The sequence below is a fragment of the Bos grunniens genome, chromosome 14, assembly GCF_055505025.1.
Source record: "Bos grunniens cultivar Pamir isolate PY7600 chromosome 14, Bosgru_T2T1.0, whole genome shotgun sequence".
Lineage (NCBI taxonomy): Eukaryota > Metazoa > Chordata > Mammalia > Artiodactyla > Bovidae > Bos > Bos grunniens.
The window spans coordinates 60,359,949-60,379,439 of NC_141178.1; the positions used below are offsets into that span (position 1 = coordinate 60,359,949).

The 19,491-nt window shown below is 45.0% G+C and overlaps 2 protein-coding genes and 1 long non-coding RNA gene across 4 annotated transcripts; 1 reads left to right on the forward strand and 2 right to left on the reverse strand.

Annotated features, from left to right (window-relative positions):
* Nucleotides 1-4,468: 4,468 nt before the first annotated feature.
* Nucleotides 4,469-7,210, forward strand: LOC147359499 (uncharacterized). Of its 2 annotated transcripts, none has more exons than XR_015140858.1 (3): nt 4,469-4,638; nt 6,452-6,637; nt 7,020-7,210. It is a non-coding gene; the product is annotated as an uncharacterized LOC147359499 (long non-coding RNA). The 2 variants fall into 2 exon arrangements; XR_015140859.1 differs by having other exon boundaries at nt 6,519-6,637.
* A 217-nt stretch (nt 7,211-7,427) lies between these two features.
* Nucleotides 7,428-12,945, reverse strand: MRPL15 (mitochondrial ribosomal protein L15). The gene is made up of 5 exons (XM_086336970.1): nt 12,806-12,945; nt 12,111-12,265; nt 11,426-11,591; nt 9,134-9,257; nt 7,428-8,700 (listed from the first exon to the last, which is right to left on the reverse strand). Exons 1-5 carry the CDS (start codon nt 12,914-12,916, stop codon nt 8,363-8,365), a joined length of 894 nt encoding a protein of 297 aa, XP_086193096.1. The 5' UTR covers nt 12,917-12,945; the 3' UTR covers nt 7,428-8,362.
* Nucleotides 12,946-13,028: 83 nt separating this feature from the next.
* On the reverse strand, nt 13,029-19,436 carry LOC147359501 (uncharacterized). The gene is made up of 2 exons (XM_086336975.1): nt 19,237-19,436; nt 13,029-13,386 (listed from the first exon to the last, which is right to left on the reverse strand). Exons 1-2 carry the CDS (start codon nt 19,316-19,318, stop codon nt 13,124-13,126), a joined length of 345 nt encoding a protein of 114 aa, XP_086193101.1. The 5' UTR covers nt 19,319-19,436; the 3' UTR covers nt 13,029-13,123.
* Between the last annotated feature and the right edge of the window lie 55 nt (nt 19,437-19,491).

Below are 19,491 nucleotides of genomic sequence, written 5' to 3' on the forward strand. Positions count from 1 at the left end.
GACACGTACCCTGTCTTGGAGACCACAGCCACGGGTGCACACCAGGGGCCCACGTGGAAGTGAGGCAGGGGCTCTGACAACAGCTTCTCCAACTTCAAACAATACCCGGCAGCGCCTGGGCTTTCTCTGGAAATCTTCCCTCCATTACCGGAGATGCAAGCATTTCGGATGCGTTAGGACAGCTCCCTTTCTGATACTAGGGGGTGTGTTTAGTTCCAGTCAATGTGACTCCACAGAGGGACTGGGCTCAGGACCAGCATCCCCAGGGGGTTGGGCTGGGGCTCAATTCTTCATAGATTCTTAAAAAAAGACAAGGAGGAAATACTTTCAAATCATTCTATTTGCCCAGTATTATATTGATACCAAGCCAGACCAAGACATCACAAAAATCATGAACAAAATACTAGCAAACCAAATCCAAGAACAAAAAAAAAGCAAGTGGGGTTTATCAATGATCTGCAAGTCTTGTTCAATATATCTGAAAATCAATGTAATACCCCCAAAATAGAATAAAATACAAAAACCACATGATCATCTCGAAGACACAGAAAAAGAAATGGACAAAATTCAACATCAACTGATGATGAAAACACTCAAGAAAACAGCTGAGGTTTCTTTAATTAATTCCATAAGACCTATTACAAGAGTCAGAACTGAACAAGCTGGCCCTGCAAGTGCTGGTGAGAACGAGGCGTACATGGGATCTTGCTCAGGGGTGGGAGGGGGATAAAAAATGGTTAAATGACTTCAGACAACAGCCTGGTATGTGATTGTAGGCGTTTATCCATGAGCAAAGGAAGCACACACCCAGAGACTGGTACACAAATGTTTGTGGCAGCTTGATTTGTGATAGACAAAAACTATAAGCCAGGCAATTACCCTTCTCCAGGTGGATGAGTAAGCAGATTGTGTAATGGAACACGTGTGCTGCCGTGGCAAAGAACACACTACTTATACACACGTCAGCGTGCAGAGGTCTGAAGCTTATCATGATGTGGCAGGCTGTGGCAAAGCCACGAAATGGAGAGGCACTCAGCAATCAAAGGGCAGGAGCGGCACTCAGGAATCAAAGGGCAGAACCACCTGAAGAAACAGCGGCACGGCTAAGCCCTCCACAGGCCTTGTGCCAAGTGAAGAAAGCCACACTCAGGATGCTCCAAAGCCCAGGAGGGAAATTCTGGAAAAGGCAAAATCATGGGGACAGAAGTCAGATTGTTGCAGGAAGGTGGACCCCTTCCAGGGCCCGAAACTGGGCTCTTGTCTAACACTCGGAAATGAATTGTCCGAGGAGATGCATGCGCTGACAAAGCAAGAGATTTTTTTGGGAAAGGGCACCCAGGTGGAGAGTAGCAGGGTAAGGGAACCCAGGAGAACTGCTCTGCTGCGCGGCTCACAGTCTTGGGTTTTATGGTGATGGGATTAGTTTCCGGGTGGTCTTTGGCCAATCATTCTAATTCAGGGTCTTTCCTGGTGGTGCATGCATTGTTCAGCCAAGATGGATGCTAGTGAGAGGGATTCTGGGAAGTGGATGGACACACGGTGTCTCCTTTCAACCTTTCCTGAACTTGTCTGGTTGGTGGTGGGCTTATTAGTTTCCTATTCCTTATCAGAATCTCCTGTCACAAAACAACTCATGCAAATGGTTACCATGGTGCCTGGCCAGGGTGGGCGGTTTCAATCAGTGTGCTTCCCCTAACAAGATCACTGGGTGCCAGCTGTTAGGATATGAGGGAAGGAACTGACTAGAAATGGACAAGAGGTAACCATGGAGAGGGTAGTTGAGTGTATAAATGTGTCACAACTCAGTTGGACACCTGAACACCTTTCCTGGACATAACTCATGTCTCGATAAGCCGGAGTTCTTAGGGAAAGACTTCGGCAGTATTTATTGGAGAGACACAGGCATCAGCCAGGCCACAGAGGAGGAGGACTGAGTTGACTCTACAGTGGAAAGGGTCCCGTGGAAAGTTTTGCCAGCAAGTCCACAGCTGTGGACTTTGGCCACCTGATGCGAAGAGCCAACTCATTAGAAAAGACCCTGATGCTGAGAAAGATTGAAGGCAGGAGGAGAAGGGGGCGACAGAGGACGAGATGGTTGGATGGCATCACCGACTAAATGGACATGAGTTTGAGCAAGCTCCGGGAGATGGTGAAGGACAGGGAAGTCTGGTGTGCTGCAGTCCATGGGGCCACAAACAGTTGGACACAACTGGGTGACTGAACAACCACAGCTGTGGGAAGAAGGCAGATGGTATACACAAAACTGTGAGGGCATCAAAGGAGAGACCTGAACACTGACACAACACACAAACCGCTCCCGACTGGCCTCTCCCACTGGAGACAAGAATTCCTTTGCTGCAGAGGGACTGTACCATGCTTTGAGCCTGGATTTACAAGGATTAGCAAGATCATGGCTACTTCTGTGATTGATTCAGAGCAGTGAGCGCTGCCAGGCTCTCTGACGAAAGCATGCATTGGGGCTTAGGCTTAGTGGATGACAGACGTCTTATCCCAACCCACTTAACCCACCAGGTTTTGCCTTTTGGTCTTTAAAGGATTTATTCTTTGAAAGATGCAAGTGTCTAGAGCTCACTAAAACAAACAGAAAAACTTCCTCTTTAAAAACCTTTTCATTTTACTTTCAATGTGAAAGTAATTATTTTAAAAATGCAACCTCTTAAAACCTAGACTAGTAGCATTCAAATTTATTTATGAGATAAGAGACCAGAAGGCAAAACCTAGTATTTCTTGATTTCTTCCAACAGTACCCAGGTTATTCTGTAATTCACAAGGAACTTAAATCCTGAGCCAGAAATGCTGACAACTGCTCTGCGCAGTAAATGTGTTTCTCATTTCACATCTGGGGAAACTCAAGTGTCAATACATCCTCTGTGGTGACCAGCACGGAGCAGCATGTGTTAGAAGGTCAAGTGCAGTCTGATCTCTGGCCTTTGGCCAAGTGAGCGGGTCAGGAAGATCCCCTGGAGAAGTGAATGACTAAGTAATATATTTATATGAAAGAAATTAAAATTACTTTGATGATTATAAAACTATAAGATAGATATACACAGGGCTTCCCCGGAAGCTCAGAGGTAAAGAATCCATCTGCAATTCAGGAGATGAAGGTTCGTTCCCTGGGTCAGGAAGATCCCCTGGAGAAGGAAATGGCAACCCACTCCAGTATTCTTGCCTGGAAAATCCCACGGACAGAGGAGCCTCGTGGGCTACAGTACAAGGCATCGCAAAAGAGTTGGACCTGACTGAGTGACTGAACAATAAACAATCACATAAGAGGTGGGCCACGTAAGATGCTTAATTCATGAGCGCTTAGAGGCACTTCTGTGCCAGGCGCAGTGGTAAGTGCTTCACACACTGATTTCTCTCAGTCCCCATCATCACCGGATATGTTAGGATCTGTCATTATCCAGCATTTCTCAGATGGTCAAGTGGAGGCTCAGAGAGGTTAAGCAGCGGTCACATAACTAGTACTAGATTCTGAGCCCAGGGAAATTCTCCTGACCAGTCTGCACACTGGCCTCCACGCCTGGAGCCTCTGCCCAGGTAACCGGGTGAGTCTCCTGCCCAGGTAACCCAGTGAGTCCCTAGCCACAGGAGACAGAAGGAGTGGGTGTTGCAGTTAGACGATGCGCGCCGGGTAAGCCGGCTTCCGTGAAAGCCTAGATCATCACCGAGGTTTACAGATGCAAGGCTATGCCATGCACGCCATAGCCAATCCTCCTGACACAGCACAGGGTCTACACTCACTGACGCCAGGGAGTGTGCTTTGTTCTGACACATGCTCAGCAGACCTGCTGCTGCTGTCGGACACTAGCTCTGCCACTGCAGAGTCTACCCGCAACCCAAAGAACAAAGGGACATTAAAAGAGGAAAAGAGGGGAAATCCCTGAGGGTCCAATGGTTAGGACTCCATGCTCTCACTGCCAAGGGGTGTGGGTTTGATCTCTGGTCGGGGAACTAAGAACCCCCATGCCAAGAGGCACGGCCAAAGAAAAGGAAAATAAGCCAAAGCAATCCACAGTAATTACTTTCAGGCACTAAAAGATCTTTTCTAACCCATATCAACTGAAGACTTCTCTGCAGACACGCACAGGCCATGTCCGGTGAGAACAGGCTTAAGTCACACCAGGCAGGACTGGGATGTAAATGGAGGGCGTGTGGCTTTCCTACTTAGACCTGCTGTCTTGGAAATGACCTGGCACAGGGCACTGTTATATAACGCGGCTCCAGTCTCTCTGCTGACCCCGATGAGAGCCGAGTGGACAGACTATGTGGAACGTGCCTGCGCTGAGAATGAGCTGCAGGACTACGAGATTAAGGCCAGGATACAGCTGTTTGTGACTAAGCCCCGAGCCCCGAGCAAGTGCTCCCTGGCGTGACGCATCACCAGGCACCTGTTTCCTGTTTTCATTCTTCCCTTTATCGTTCTCTCCTGACTTCCCCTCCACCTGGAGGGCCCGAGACCACCAACTTCAGCAAGTCTGGTGTCTGCCCGCCTCCTTCTCCACTCTCACTGCGGCTCCGGGTAGCTGAGTCATTTACTGGGCGCGGGGGACACTCCTAAGGGCCTCTTGAGTACTTTCTGGGGCTGGAAGCTGAGGTCCCATCATCCACTTGCCCGTGATTACCTCCCCCCTTCACGTCTCCTGAAGAACTGCCTGTCGGGGCCCCCCAACACGGCTGTGAACTGAATCACGAGACGAGCTCCAGCAGCACAGCCGGGGGGTGGGGGTGGGCGGTGGTAGTAGCCCACCCACAGCGAGGCCCACACTCTGCAGAGACAAGTGGTCCACTCCAGATGGACACAGGACAGGATGTGCTTAAATGTAAGGAAGTTCATTTCTGCACAAAAGGTTGAGGTCATAGAAGCCTTCCTCAGCCCAAGACAACTCAATCATCACGGTATTTGAGCCTGTGCTACAAACAGTACCGGTCACCACGCTTCAGCCAGGAGGGTGAAGGGACTTATCTAACGGACCCTGTGTGAACGGCTTGCTAGTCACTCAGTCCTGTCCGACTCTGTGCGACCCCATGAACTGTAGCCAGCCAGGCTCCTCTGTCCATGGGATTCTACAGGCAAGAGCACTGGAGCAGGTTGCCATTTCCTTCTCCAGATGTTCCTGACCCAGGGATCGAACCCAGGTCTCCACATTACAGGTGAACTCTTCACCATCTGAGCCACCAGCGAGGCCTATGTGAATAGCTTAGTTAAGAATAAGAGTCGACATCATTTAGAAGCGGACATTTAATTTCCAAATACATGGGGTTTTATAAGTTTGATATTAATTTCTCATTTAAATGCTTTCTTCTCTGCAATCGCCCTGTGTTTTTTTCAGTCTAACTTCACTAAGGCTTTCAACGGCTAAGTATCTCTCTCAGTAAAGGTCACATTGCACTTGAAAATATGTGGGTTATTTTCAATTAACTTTTGATATTGATTTCTAACACAATTCCACAATGACAAGAGAACAGACTGTAACGTTTCAATACTTTTAGACTATGACACTTATGCACTTTCGTTTATGCCCCTGGATATGTTCCAGTGTCTCCTAGCTTATAGTCTATGGAAACTTCAAATTTGTATCCTACTGTTGCATGAAAACTGTACAAATCTTAATTATGTTGAATTAGTTCATAGTGCTTTTCAGGTCTACTATACCCACTTTTCTGTATATCTCTTCTATTAATTTTTTTTTCTCTTCTATTAATTTTTGAGAGTTTGACATCAAAACTAAAAATCTACTAAAAAAAATAATCGTAATTATGTAGTGGAATTACAAGTAACTTTGGTCTGTATTTTCCAAGTCTCCCATAAATGTGTTATCATATTTTCATAATTTAAAAAAAAAAGGGAAAGAAAAAAGGTGCTGTTTACTCTAATGGAAAGCGTTTTTGAAACGGTATTAGATGTAACAAGGTAACTGCCTTTATTTGCCGTCTATGCCGTTTTGATTAAATAAAAAAAAAGGACTCCAAACCAACCAGTGGTTTTCTCACCTCTGGGAAGTAGGTCAGGAACCAGTTAACAGTAAGACAATATGGACTTTCACTTTTTAGACTTCAGTATTACATAATTTCAAAACAGGCATTGGCTACTTTCATGATAGAAAGTTTTTGAGGACCTTTCCCAGTGACTTTAAAAAATGAAAGTGTATTCTCTTAATGAACCACTGTAATCATCAAAAACATGTTTTCTGTGTACCTTGCTGTTTTTCTTTGCAATCTCTCTCTTCTTCCACATACAGTATTCCATATAACTTTCTAGAATCTAACACAGGCAGCCTAAGACAGCTTGATGGTCAAAATGTTTAGAAAAAGGAGGCACGGAAAAAAAGCAGATGGTGTCTGGTTCTTTATCATCCCTCTCCTTCAAAAACATCATTCTTACCCAGATTGATGAATTATTCACTTAGTTTTATAACTTACTGAACAGAACAGTGAACATACCATTAAGCACATGCTCAGTTGTGCTGACTCTCTTGTGACTTCACGGACTGCAGCCAACCAGGGTCCTGTGTCCATGGAATTCTCCAGGCAAGAATACTGGAATGGGTTGCCCTTTCTCCCTCCGAAGGATCTTCCTGACCCAGGACTCAAACCCACCTCCTTGCGTTAGCAGGTGGGTTCTTTACCACTGAGCCACCTCAGAAACCCCTACTATTAAGCACAGAAATAATGAATTCTGCACTTTTTTTTGATGTTTGTCTAATTTAAGTCAACTAACCTCAGGGTTGAAGTTTGGTCAATACCAAAGAGGCATCAACCCCCACTGCTGGTTGTCAACATTCCCACTCGTGATTCACCCATCAGGGTTTTTCAGCTGAGAACACAAGCTGCCAAAGAAAAGACTTCAGCCCCTTGTGTTAGAAAAGGGCTGTAGCCAAGCTTTGGCCAGTGGGATGGGTGTAGTGCACGTTTTGTGTGGCAGCTTCCAGACTCGTCTTGGGGAAAGCGGCTCTGTGTGGGTTGTATTTGGGTCCTAAGGATGCACCTCTCTCTAGGACTGGGGGAAGCCAGGGACTGAGAGACCAGTCGACCCTACAGTGATTGCTACACTCCACTTCAGAGAATGAGAAACCTGATCTCATTCAAGCCACTGAGACCCGGGGCTCCAATCAGTGGAGCCAAATCTAATCCCAGCACTGCCAACTCTTGTCACCGGGTGTCCTGGAAATAAAAGCGTGTTTTAAAATTGTTGCCTATCCTCTGAAATTCACAGGTGACTATCAGAAAAGGTAATCCTAGTATTGATTCTTATGAGTTCTGGATACTATGAAATGGCTTAATAACAAACCAAACTAAATAATCCTGCATAAACTGAAATATCCTCTTGGCACATAAATTACTTCATCAATTGAATATTATACCAGCAATATCTGAGGTAGATAAATTGACAAAATAATGCACTGTTCAGGTTTTTAAGAAAAATTTTAATAAAATAAACAGCAATCATTTTAATTCTACTGTAGAAGAATTACCAGGAATTATTCAAGATTTAATTACATCAGGATAAATTAAGCTTCCACGTGGTTTAGATACAACAGATCTTTGCAAAGCTAAAAAAGCTTACTGACTGCTAAACCTTTTACATTAACAGTTTAATTTTCACGTTACCAACTGTTCTTATAGCTTATATAACCACTGACCATTTTCTTCAAAAGCATTTAAAACGACTGCAAAACAAAGGTTTCCAAAGTCTAGGAAATAAATAAAATTGTATCAATTGGAATATTTACCTTCTTCAAAGAAAAAAAATGTTAATGGTTTGATTATTTTCGACAGCTTTGCCAGAGTTGAGAAAAATGAATTCACTTGGAATTTTCATTTCAATCTTGCCAGAAAACACTGCAATACTTAGAAACTATTCACCAGCCTTACACTCCCATCCAACATCTTCATCAGTCTGGGTTAAAGGCTTGCTGTCTTGACTCTGGGTAAGAGGATCCTCAGGGCTAACCAAGAGGCACACCAGCTCATCAGCAGCCCTCGGACCCCCACCGAGAGGACAACAAAGCAAGCCCAGCCCATCTGCATTCATTCTGATTTGCAACAATAAGACAAGACCTGAATGGGAAGATGATGGAAAACTCAAGGGGAAATGGTCTAAGAGCTGCCTACTCCCTCGGGCAGCGTGCCAGCGAGCTCATGTTGCTGAGACACACACAGATCCACATCTTCCACACAGTCATTGCTTACTGTATTTTTAATTTTGATTAAAAAAAAAAAAAGGCGTGATTACACAGAAAACATCATCCTCTGCAGAAACACAAACTGAGCCAATGCAGTGGGAAACATGTGTCAGCACCCCTTCCAGTGCCCTACCACTGGCTCCCCTGGACGGAGCTCAGGAGCTGTAGTACTCAAGCAGCTTCTCATCCGTAGGTTTCAGAATCTTCTTGTCTGCCATGTTCACCACCCATCCGGGAGCCAGACCAAAGAAAATCTGCCGTGGATCCTTCCGAGAACTGAGCATTTTGAAGAGTTCGTCTTTAGTGATGTCAGGTAAAATATAGCCATACTTCTTGGCGAGCTCCAGTCTTGCTTCGGGAAATCTGGCAGGATCTGCCAGATAGCCTCGATTTCTCGCGTCAGTGTAGTAGGGGACTAGGGCCTCGGGGGGGAGCATCCGCTTGGGAATGGGTTGTCCACGGAGAAAGAATGGGATGGGTTTGCACAGAATTTCTAAAAAACATTTTTAATAAAAAGAGAGATGCAAATACTGGTGATATATATACTGGTTTTCTCTTTATGATATTCTTTTAATTTATTAAAGTATTTCCAAGATGAGAGCTTAATTCCAAAAACTTTTTATTTTTTTCTTAACTTAGTAGACTTAAGTAAACAAATGGAAACACTTGATCTTCAAAAGTTTGCATCTTGAAGGTTAAAGTCACTCCTGGGTTACCAACAATTAGTGAATTTCTAAACATAGGGTATTTAAGCTCCAGATTTTTTTTTTCTAAAAAATTTTATGACATACTAGCTGAGGTGTATCAGAAGACGGAGCCCCACCAGCCACACCACTAGCAGAAATTCCCAAAACAGGAACCGAGGTGTCTGAACAAGTCAAGCCCTGGTGAGGCAGTTGACTCAAGCCCCGAGAGGACAAGCTTACCCAGGCTTCGCGGGTCATAGAAGGCGGTCGTGACGACACCCCCGTTCTTCTCGATGGCGGCGATGGCCAGCTCAGAAGCCAGCTGAACTTCGATGTTAACTTTTGCCTTAAAGGTGTCAGCGCCCTGTCATCCATCAAAACAAAGTGTGTGAGGAGATGGCTGGGCTGCCAGCAAACTAATCACGAGGGCCTCCTCCCTGCCCTGTTTTCTCCTCCGGAGTGCCTCCAGCCCAGCAGCTGCTCCTACTTTAACACCTCTGCTTAGAGGTCCTATCAAACACCACCAAATCGTTCCTCATTTCTTTAGGCCACTCTATTTTCTTAGTTTTCATTCCCTAAGAGCAGGGATAATAAGACTTCCATTTTACATATTCAGCAGGCACCATCATAAGCACCCATTCCCAACACCTCCTTAACAGGAGATTGTTTAGCCCTCAAAACAACTCTAAACCAATAGAATTACTGCGACACCAATGCCATAGATGGTGGCACAGAGAGCCTGGGCAACTTGCCCAAGAACATAAAGCAAGGGAGCCTAGTCCCAGTGGCTGTGTTCCTAACCACAACATTATGTCATGTGATACAGACAGAAGCTTACCTTCCTGACTCACAAGTAAGCAAGAGGCCAAGAGATGGTTAAACAGGGGAACAAGCATGCTGGAGCCAACGGAAGAACAAAATAGCTGAGCTCTGGAGGGGACCAGCCCTCTTGAGCGAAAGAGGCAGAGACCACAGAAGTAAAAATAATTCTGAACTTTTTCAAGTCCTGTCTTTGGTCACTTTCATTAGGCCTGATTTCAAAACAGATTCTGACAAAAATAAAAAGATGGTGGCACTACCATTCTTTTTGCAGTGGTAAAATTTTTTCTGCTATTTTCGTGTGGTTGAAACAAGGTAGTTCCCAGTTTCAAAATATTCCATCAATTCTAAGACACATTTCTCCCTTCCCTGATACTGGTAGGCATTTTTACAATCAATGAGACCTTTGACTCAATAAAACAAGGTCTTGCCACGTTACCTGACATTTCTCATTACTATTCCATAGACTGCTTAACCATTTCCCTGTCTCTGGGCACTAGTGTTACTTCCAGCATTTTCAGTGCTGTAAGATGCCTATTTAGTATTTCTTTATATCAATTAAGTTTCTTTTATCTTGTTTTACCTTAGGACACATGTTCCTAAATTGGTCATTTTATGCTGAAAAGATCAAAACCATCTTATTACCCAATATTGACTGCAAATCTGAAATCCAGAAAAGGGCAACTGGTTTACAAAGCTGTAAATGATGAATAACTGTACATACTCAACCAATAGATTTCAGAATGATTTCTGCTAGTTTAATAGACATATGTCCACAGCTGTTAGGATGTGCAGTTTAAGGTCTCATGAGGTCATGGGTTTTTCCGTATGTTACTTTATAACCATGTTCCTTGATATGCCTAAAGTAGAGTACCGAGGCTTAATCCTGTATTTGGTATTCTCTCTTCAAATCATTTATTTGGAAAACTTTTATCGCCAAGTTTACTTTTTCAAAGATCTGAAAGGTTTTCCCATAAACTATGCTTCCCTCTAGTGGACGCTAAGTTAGTCACTTACACAGCGATCAACTGTATTATTGACACAGAAGAAAAAGGGGGTGGGGGGGCATTAATTGATTAGCAGTGTACAAGTTCATTTGCCTATAAAACTCCTGGCCAACTCCTCTAAATAGAAAACCTCTTCCCTACAATCAGAACTGGATTTCATTCATCCCTTTCTTCCATAAATACTGAGTGACTATCACAAGCCAGTTGAAAATACAGCAATGAGTCAAAGCACCTGTACTCAAAAAAAACTGACATTACAGTGAGGAAGACAATGAAAAATGCCTGCACTGCTTGGTAATAAATATCAGGTGTTCATATATTCAAAGAAAAACCCTTTTGGGCACAATAAGGCAGACCGTCAGATACGAGAGTGTTCCTTTATAAAGAACATCTCCACAATAAAAATAATTTAAGCCTCAAATAATTTGGAAGGAAAAAAAAAAAGTTAAAAAGATCCTCCTACTAGGATGACATCTGAACAGAGAACCAAACAGAGTGAGGCAGCAAGCTGAATGGATACACAGGAACAAAACCCAGGACAAGGGAACAGTGGCTTTCTAAAACCACAACTGAATATAACACAATCAACCACTACATAATGGTTACAAATCAAAAGAGATAAAAATAAAGGAGGCATAGTGTTGATTATATGGAAATCAGAAACAGTCATCTACAAAACTCCCAAAAAAATTTAATTCAGACTTACCTCCTCTACCAACTGGACTCCATAGTCCCTTTTAGATGGCTGGATGGTAACACCTCGCCCGTTGACCAGCTGGGTTAAGTCAATAGGTTGTGTGGGATCGACACGGCCCAGGTCAATCAGGTACTGCAGCCTGTTGAGACTCAAAGGCTGATACTGGCGTCTGAAGCTACAAAAAAACCAACAACAGATGGAAAACTCAGCCAGACTTATCCTCCTATAAGACCTCCAGATGAACGCAGAGCTCTGTCCCGTGCTCTCCTGTATCAATTTAGTTGGTTTAAAATAAAACTCCTACATTTACTTCGCTCATTTATACAAATAAATACGTGAAAAATTTAACATACTATCTGAATTATGCATTACTGGATCTCAAAGTAAGAGCAGTTACCATTTGCTGGGTGATGACAGTGGGCCAGAGTTCTAAACATAAAATCATTCTAAACCTCCAGAGCATGCATCATTACCTCCATTCTGCAGGTCTGAGTGTAACCTCTGGCTTTTTTCCTCTACTAAGTCAGGCTAAACTTCATTACCAAAAATGGTTCAAAGGAAGGGTAGCAAAAGTTTAAAGAAGTGGATTAAAATTTCTACCAAGCTATCATTTGGTGATTCTCAGAATTACAAATTTTTACACTAAGAAGCAAAGCAAAGCAAAAAAATAAAACCACAAACAAAGCAAACTTACCTGTGTCCTTCATTAAAGCCATATTTTGGGATTCGAAGGTAAAATGGAGTCTGGCCTCCTTCAAAGCCCAGCCGGGGCCGGGTTCCTCTCTGCCGTTCTCCTTTGTGGCCCCTGCCACACTTCCTACCTCTTCTCTGACCTCTTCGTCGTCTTTCCTAGAAGGAGAAAAGACTGTTTTATGAGCTGCAGATGCACTTTTTAAAGTATATTTCACCTCTGCGCTGTCTGTTGGTAAGGCCCTCATTCATCCTTCCAGCCAGCAAAGGGCCAAACCCACTACGTGCCAGGCACTATTCGAACTGCTCTGAGGTCAACACACCAAATTATAAAGAAAACTTTTTTCTTACTTGGCGAAAGCAATGAGTTGATTTTTAAGGTGACAGTATACCCATAACAGCTTTTCTAGCTGTGTTCAGTGACTTGCAGAACGTAAAATATCTTTCCCCTTAAGATACAGGTATAATGGAAAAGCACTTCATGCTAACCCAATATTGAATGAAACAACCATCTGCACCTCCTGCGACCTCGCTCCCCGCCCAGGTTAACCCGATTACTCCTCTAAACCCGAACCTGAGAGCTGGGACTACCGGGGCAGGCTTCCCGCATCACTCAAGTGCAGGGGCTCAAAGGCCCCTCGTTCCCACAGCGTCTCTAGACCCGCGACCCCAGGACTCCCGCGCCATCCCCAGCCTTACCGGTTTCCTGGAGCCCGGGTTCGGCCTCAGGTTAGCCAGGCTCACACGAGGCAGGGCCCGAAGCAAGTCCAGGGCCCAAGGCCCTGCTGCGCCCCGCACCGGGCCGGCCATGACCCGCTTGCATGAGACGCAGCAAGGGCGCCTGGCATCCACACCCACGTGATCTCGGGCGCTGCTTTACGGCCGCGGCCCCGCCCCCGTCGTGCAGCAGGCGCGCAGCGCCGCAGGCCTCGGGGCACGCCGGGAGCCGGTCTTCATCCAGGCAGCGGCGGGTACCCTAGGCTACCTTCTCCGAGCTGAGCTGGCTTTGTGTTTAATTCACTGGAGATGGGACCGTATTTTGAGAGATCGTGCCTTGCTCTTGGCTTGGAATGTGCTGCGTTTTCTTTCGCCGCACAAACACGCGTTGAAACGCTGCGCGTTGTAGGACTTGGTGTCACTGTGTGTTCTGAGCTGTCTCACAGTCTGGTGCTTAGAGAGGCAGGGTCTTCTCCGAGCGCCACGTGGAGCCCCGAATAGCATACTCGGAGCTGAAGTTCCGGTTTGGAGCTGGGAGCTGGGCTGATTATACGCCCTGTCAACTGAAAAATTGCACAACACAGAGCTGTGAGTTATTTGGGGCAAAATGAGAGCTATAGCCTAGAAGACAGCCACTGAGCTCTGGGAAACAGTTCCGAAGAGGTAGGGGGGAAGGTCGGCTTATATGTTATTTTAGTGGAGTCAAGAGTCACTGGAAAAGACCCTGATGCTGGAGAAGATTGACGGCAGGACAAGGGGACGACAGAGGATGAGATGGTTGGATGGCATCACCGACTGGATGGACATGAGTTTGAGCAAGCCCCAGGAGTTGGCGATGGACAGAGAAGCCTGGCGTGCAAAGTTGGACACGTCTGAGCAATTGAAATGAGTGGAGTCAAGCACATTTTGCAGAAGCTCCTGCTAGTAAGGAGGAGCAGGTGTCCCCTTTAATGATTTCACTGCTTTTCTAGACACAAGGAAAGTCAAGAATTTGGGCTTGTAAAGTCTGAAAATATCTGAATATATGAAGGCCTGTTCTGTCAGTTTTTCCCAGAACATAGATGCCTCACTCCTGATCTCAGACCTGAACTCTGAGGTGAGGGGGTTGTTGAAAGACAGGGGCTGCAGTGGCTCCTGACTTCATCCTTGTAGAGGCAGATAGTGAGTGCCTTTCAGTTGGCAACCCTGAGATACAAGAATAATACCCAGAGTCGAGCTATTACCAATGGCTGGCTGGTACCAACCTGTGCTTGCTGACTTCACTTGCTGTTAATGAAGGAGCCACCCTGGCTTGATTCACTAACTAAACAACCCCTTGTTGGTTAGATGTTATTTCCTTTGACAGACTTGGCAAGGCTGGTAGCTTAACCAAATTCTAATAAGCTACCAGCCTAACCAAATTCTAATAGTAAGCAGCCAGGATTCATACACTGCCTCTTATACTATGTAAGTAGTATTTTTTTAATAGTATAAAGTTGAATATCTGCAGCCCAAAGTACATTATTTTCACTCAGAAATATCAGCTTCCTTATTTTTGTCTTAAGTGAGTGTGATACAGACCATGCCCTGTTCCTGTACTGTTTCTTTTATGTTTCACCGTCTTGCTGGGGATTTGTTCCTACTGGTGATCAGAAGTAGTGAAGGTGGAAATAAAATTTTGGAGGGCAGCTATTTCTATGTTTAGCTAAACCTTTTTGAAGTTATTTTAAATCAAGTGTAAAAAACAAAAGCGGATCCCCTGGTAGTTCAGTGGTTAAGATTCTGAGCTTTCACTGCTGGGCCTGGGGTTCCAGCTTTGGTCAGGGAACTCGGATCCCACAAGTTGCTTGTGTTGGGGTGAAAAAGAAAAAAACTACAGAAAAAATTGCATTCATTCCTTTATTTGAGCAATATTTGAGCAAGCTACTGAACTTGTTACAAAAATATGGACGAAGTCAAAGTTTTGTTCCCAGATTATTTGAAGGTAAGGTAAGGGAGATCTTCCAAAAATGAGTACTTTTGAAAAGTTAAAAAAAAGCCTTTTGTAAAGCTAATAGCACAAATACTTTCAAGAGGGAGCTGCTGCTGCTGCTGCTGCTAAGTCGCTTCAGTCGTGTCGGACTCTGTGCAACCCCATAGATGGCAGACCACCAGGCTCCCCAGTCCCTGGGATTCTCCAGGCAAGAACACTGGAGTGGGTTGCCATTGCCTTCTCCAATGCATGAAAGTGAAAAGTGAAAGTGAAGTCGATCAGTGTCCGACTCTTAGCGACCTCATGGACTGCAGCCCACCAGGTTCCTCTGTCCATGGGATTTTCCAGGCAAGAGTACTGGAGTGAGGTGCCATTGCCTTCTCCGTCAAGAGGGAGCGGACATATGTATACCTGTAGCTGATTCATGTTGATATGTGGCAAAAGAAAACAAAATTCTGTAAAGCAATTATCCTTCAATTGAAAAAAAAAATACAAATATGTGAGTTCCGTAAAACAGTGTGACGATACAAGACCAGACTCTATTTAGAAATATAGAAAGAAATACAGTGAAAAAATAAAAGCTAGTTTCTGACCTTAAGGCTTCTCAGTTCAATATATTTCATCATCTTTCTGTTATAAATTTCATAATTCTGGGAAGAAAATTGCAAAATATGTTGCAAAATATGTCCTAATCTTCAGAAAGAAACACAATTTTCCCCCTTATCTAGAAAAATCATAGTTTTCACTAAGTTACGAGCTTCTGGGTGAGTGTTCATTCCAATATTGTTTTTTATCATCAAAAAAATTTCTATTGAATAAATGAGACACAGGAAACATAAAACAGTGTGCTGCACTTCTGGGAAGTAGATGCTTTTTGTTGTATAGGCTATGTAATGTTATTGGTGGACATCGGTTAATAATAGTACAAGTAATAATTGTTTGTGGTTAGCTGTAGACTCCAATTTATCCCATAGCAACATGTTGACCAAGCATATAAAAGTGAAAATTTGATGAGTCTCACCTATGTTTTAAGAATGTAAAATTAAGGGTGTGTGGTGAATAAGTCATAAGTCATTGATCTTTATGTCTATAGAAGTTTTACATCATCATCATCATTGCAGGATAATGTTTATTAACCACCCACATGCTAGGGGTGTTGTGCTAGCCCCTGTTTAAATCACATTAAGGAGACCTTGTAATAAGAAAACACCTCAGCAACTATTTAAGTTCATCCTGACTCCAGCCCTGGTTAATAGTAACCACTGAGTCATATAAAAGAATGAAGTGGGACTTCCCTGACAGTCTGGTGGTTAAGACTCCATGCTCCCACTTCAGGGAGTACAGGTTTAATTCATGGTGGGAGAAATAACATCCCACATGACGATCATTAAAAATTAAAACAGCATTAAATATGGATTTTGGGGGGGATAAATTTGACAAAATATTAGGCCAATGGGGCTTCCCTGGTAGCTCAGTTGGTAAAGAATCTGTCTGCAATGCAGGATACCCCAGTTCGATTCCTGGGTCAGGATGATCCCCTGGAGAAGGCAGTAGGCTACACACTCCGGTACTCTTCTGCTTTCATTGTGGCTCAGCTGGTAAAGAATCCACCTGCAATGCGGGAGACCTAGGGTTCGATCCTAGGTCTAGGGTTGGGAAGATCCCCTAGAGAAGGAAATGGCTGCCCACTCCAGTATTCTGGCCTGGAGAATTCCATGGACTGTATAGTCTATGGGGTCGCAAAGAGTTGGACACAACTGAGCAACTTTCACGCTATTCAGGTCTATGTGATGAAAAGTATAAAACATTAGTGACAGAAATCCAACATTACCAAAATTAATATCTATCAGTTCTTAGAAGTTTCAGTTGTCAGATTTCCTCAAATTGGTCTGTGGTATCTATCAGTTCTTAGAAGTTTCAGTTGTCAGATTTCCTCAAATTGGTCTGTAGACTCATGAGCCTCTCAATGAAAATCCCCAAAGCCACACACCCCCCTTTTTTTTTAATCAGCATCAATTTAAGGGTTTTGAGAACCCACAAAATTTTCAGCACTCAGATTCAGGACAAGAATGATTGAAAAAACAACAACAAAAAAAACATGTATAAGACCTTCAACTTTCAGCATTCTGGCTATCATGTGAGTAATGTGAAGTTTTTTGTTTTTTGGGTTTTTTTTTAAGATCTTTGCTCACTATCTTCTTTACCCTGGACTCCCTAAGGACTGTTAAAAACAAAACTGGGGCTCCGTAACAACCTAGAAGGCTGGGATGTGGGGGGAAGGTGGGAGGGATGTTCAAGTGGGAAGGGACATGGGTAAACCTATGGTTGATTCATGTTGATCTTTGGTAGAAACCAATGCAATACTGTAAAGCAATTGTCCTTCAGTTTAAAAAAAACAACAACAACATAACTTCAACTGAGTAAATTAAAAACTAATGGCTTTATGCAACCATTCATGAATTGGGCAGCATCCCATATGGCAAGCAGAAAGGTCTGAGGAGCTGCACAGACAGAGGACTTTTAGAGGTAGAAAGAAGATGAGAACAAGAGTTCAGTTCAGTCGCTCAGTCGTGTCCTACTCTTTGTGACCCCATGGACTGCAGCATGCCAGGCTTCCCTGTCCATCACCAACTCCCAGAGGTTGCTCAAAGTCATGTCCATCCAGTCAGTGCTTCCTCCAACCATCTCATTCTCTATCGTCCCCTTCTGCCTTCAATCTTGCCCAGCATCAGGGTCTTTTCCAATGAGTCGGCCCTTCGCATCAGATGGCCAAAGTATTGGAGTTTCAGCTTCACCATCAGTCCTTCCAATGAATATTCAGGACGGATTTCCTTTAGCATTGACTGGTTGGATCTCCTTGCAGTTCAAGGGACTCTTAAGAGTCTTCTCCAACACCACAGTTCAAAAGCATCAGTTCTTCAGCGCTCAGCTTTCACATCCATACATGACTATTGGAAAAACCATAGCTTTGACTAGACAGACCTTTGTCAGCAAAGTAATGTCTCTGCTTTTTAATATGCTATCTAGGTTGGTCATAGTTTTTCTTCCAAGGAGCAAGTGTCTTTTAATTTCATGGCTGCAGTTACCATCTGCTGTGATTTTTGGAGCCCCCCAAAATAAAGTCTGCCACTGTTTCCGTTGTTTCCCCATCTATTTGCCATGGAGTGATGGGACTGGATGCCATATTAGTATTTTGAATGTTGTTTTAAGCCAGCCTTTTCACTCTCCTCTTTCACTTTCATCAAGAGGGAGCAGATTAACTCATTTTTGGGGGGAGATGGAAGGGATCCTATCAGGCTCTCTAACACCCTCATACCCACCAGGAAATTCCAGACTGATTCTGACATCTTTCCAGAGACTGAAACAGACAAGTTCAGGTAGTGAGTTTCAGTTTGGTGATGATGCGGGCTTGGCACAAAGGGCTTGGCTCCATTTGGGGCTGGTTGTTACTCTTTTGACAGGTTGTATATATCCTTTAGGGCTTCCCAGATGGCTCCGTTAAAGAATCTGCCTGCAATGCAGGACACACGACTTCGCTCTCTGGGTCAGGAAGACCCAGACCTCCTTAGAGGAGGAAACGAGCAACCCACTCCAGTATTCTTCCCTGGAGAATCCCACCGACAGAGGTGCCTGGCGGGCCTCAGTCCATGGGGCCAACTTAGCATCTAGACAACAACAATATAGCTTTAAATCTCTCCACTAGATTAAGACAATGTCATTTGCCGTCTGGTTCTACAAGAATGAAGTCAACAGTCCCTGACCTTCAATACCCCCTGAAAGGAGTTCAGGGTGGAGATCAAGAATGAGGCATCCAGGGACTTACCTGGTGGCTCAGACAGTAAAGAAGGAGGCATCTGTGTTCCAGGAGAAAACTCGAAGAATAGGCCTTCAGATAGTAGATACTTCCAGGTGAAAATTTTTATGAACCCAAACTGGTATCTTCCCACCTTCAGAAAAGCACCAAAACCGTATTTTCTCCTGACTACCAGCAACCTACAGATATGCTGCTTGACCATCTGAACACTTGGACCAAAATCATACAGATGCTGACCTCGCCCACGCCCCCCATTCCAGAGATGCTCCTCAGCGTTCAGAGGCTGTGTCCCAGGGTACAGTGCTCAGTGAGCTCCCAAACAAAACGAGACCATAGCTCACAAGTTGTGGCTTTTCACCAGTGGTCAGTCGTAACCTTCCGAAGGTCAGGGCATTCTAACTTTTAAGTGTGACCATCTCTGCTCCTCCCAGACCCCACCAACTAGTACATAGGCATTGGGCCCCCTCCCGTGGTCGGGTGCCTAAATCAGTATTAACTCCACATCCGCCCACCGGTGAACCGTGGAAACCCAGTGACAACCGTTTCCCTCTCCAGCTGCAGTTTAGAGGAGGAGGGGAGCGGACCCCCGAAGTAAACAGTGGAGCGGCCCCTAAAAGAAACGCCGCCAAAGCTGCCCCAAGTCCCCACCTTCGCAGGGCAGAGACCGAATGCCCGGGGTCGTCAGTGACCGCGCGCCCCGGCCCGCCAGCCCTCCGCCCGCAAGGAGCATGCGCGGCCCGCACGCGGAGGTCAGCTCAGGCAGCCCTCGGCCGCAGCCAACCGGGCGCCACTCGGCGGGACATTGTGAGGCGCGGGCAGCGGCGCGGAGGGCGGCAGGGACGCGCGGGGCCGGAGGGCGGCGCGGGGACGGAGGGCGGCGCGGGGACGGAGGGCGCGCACGCG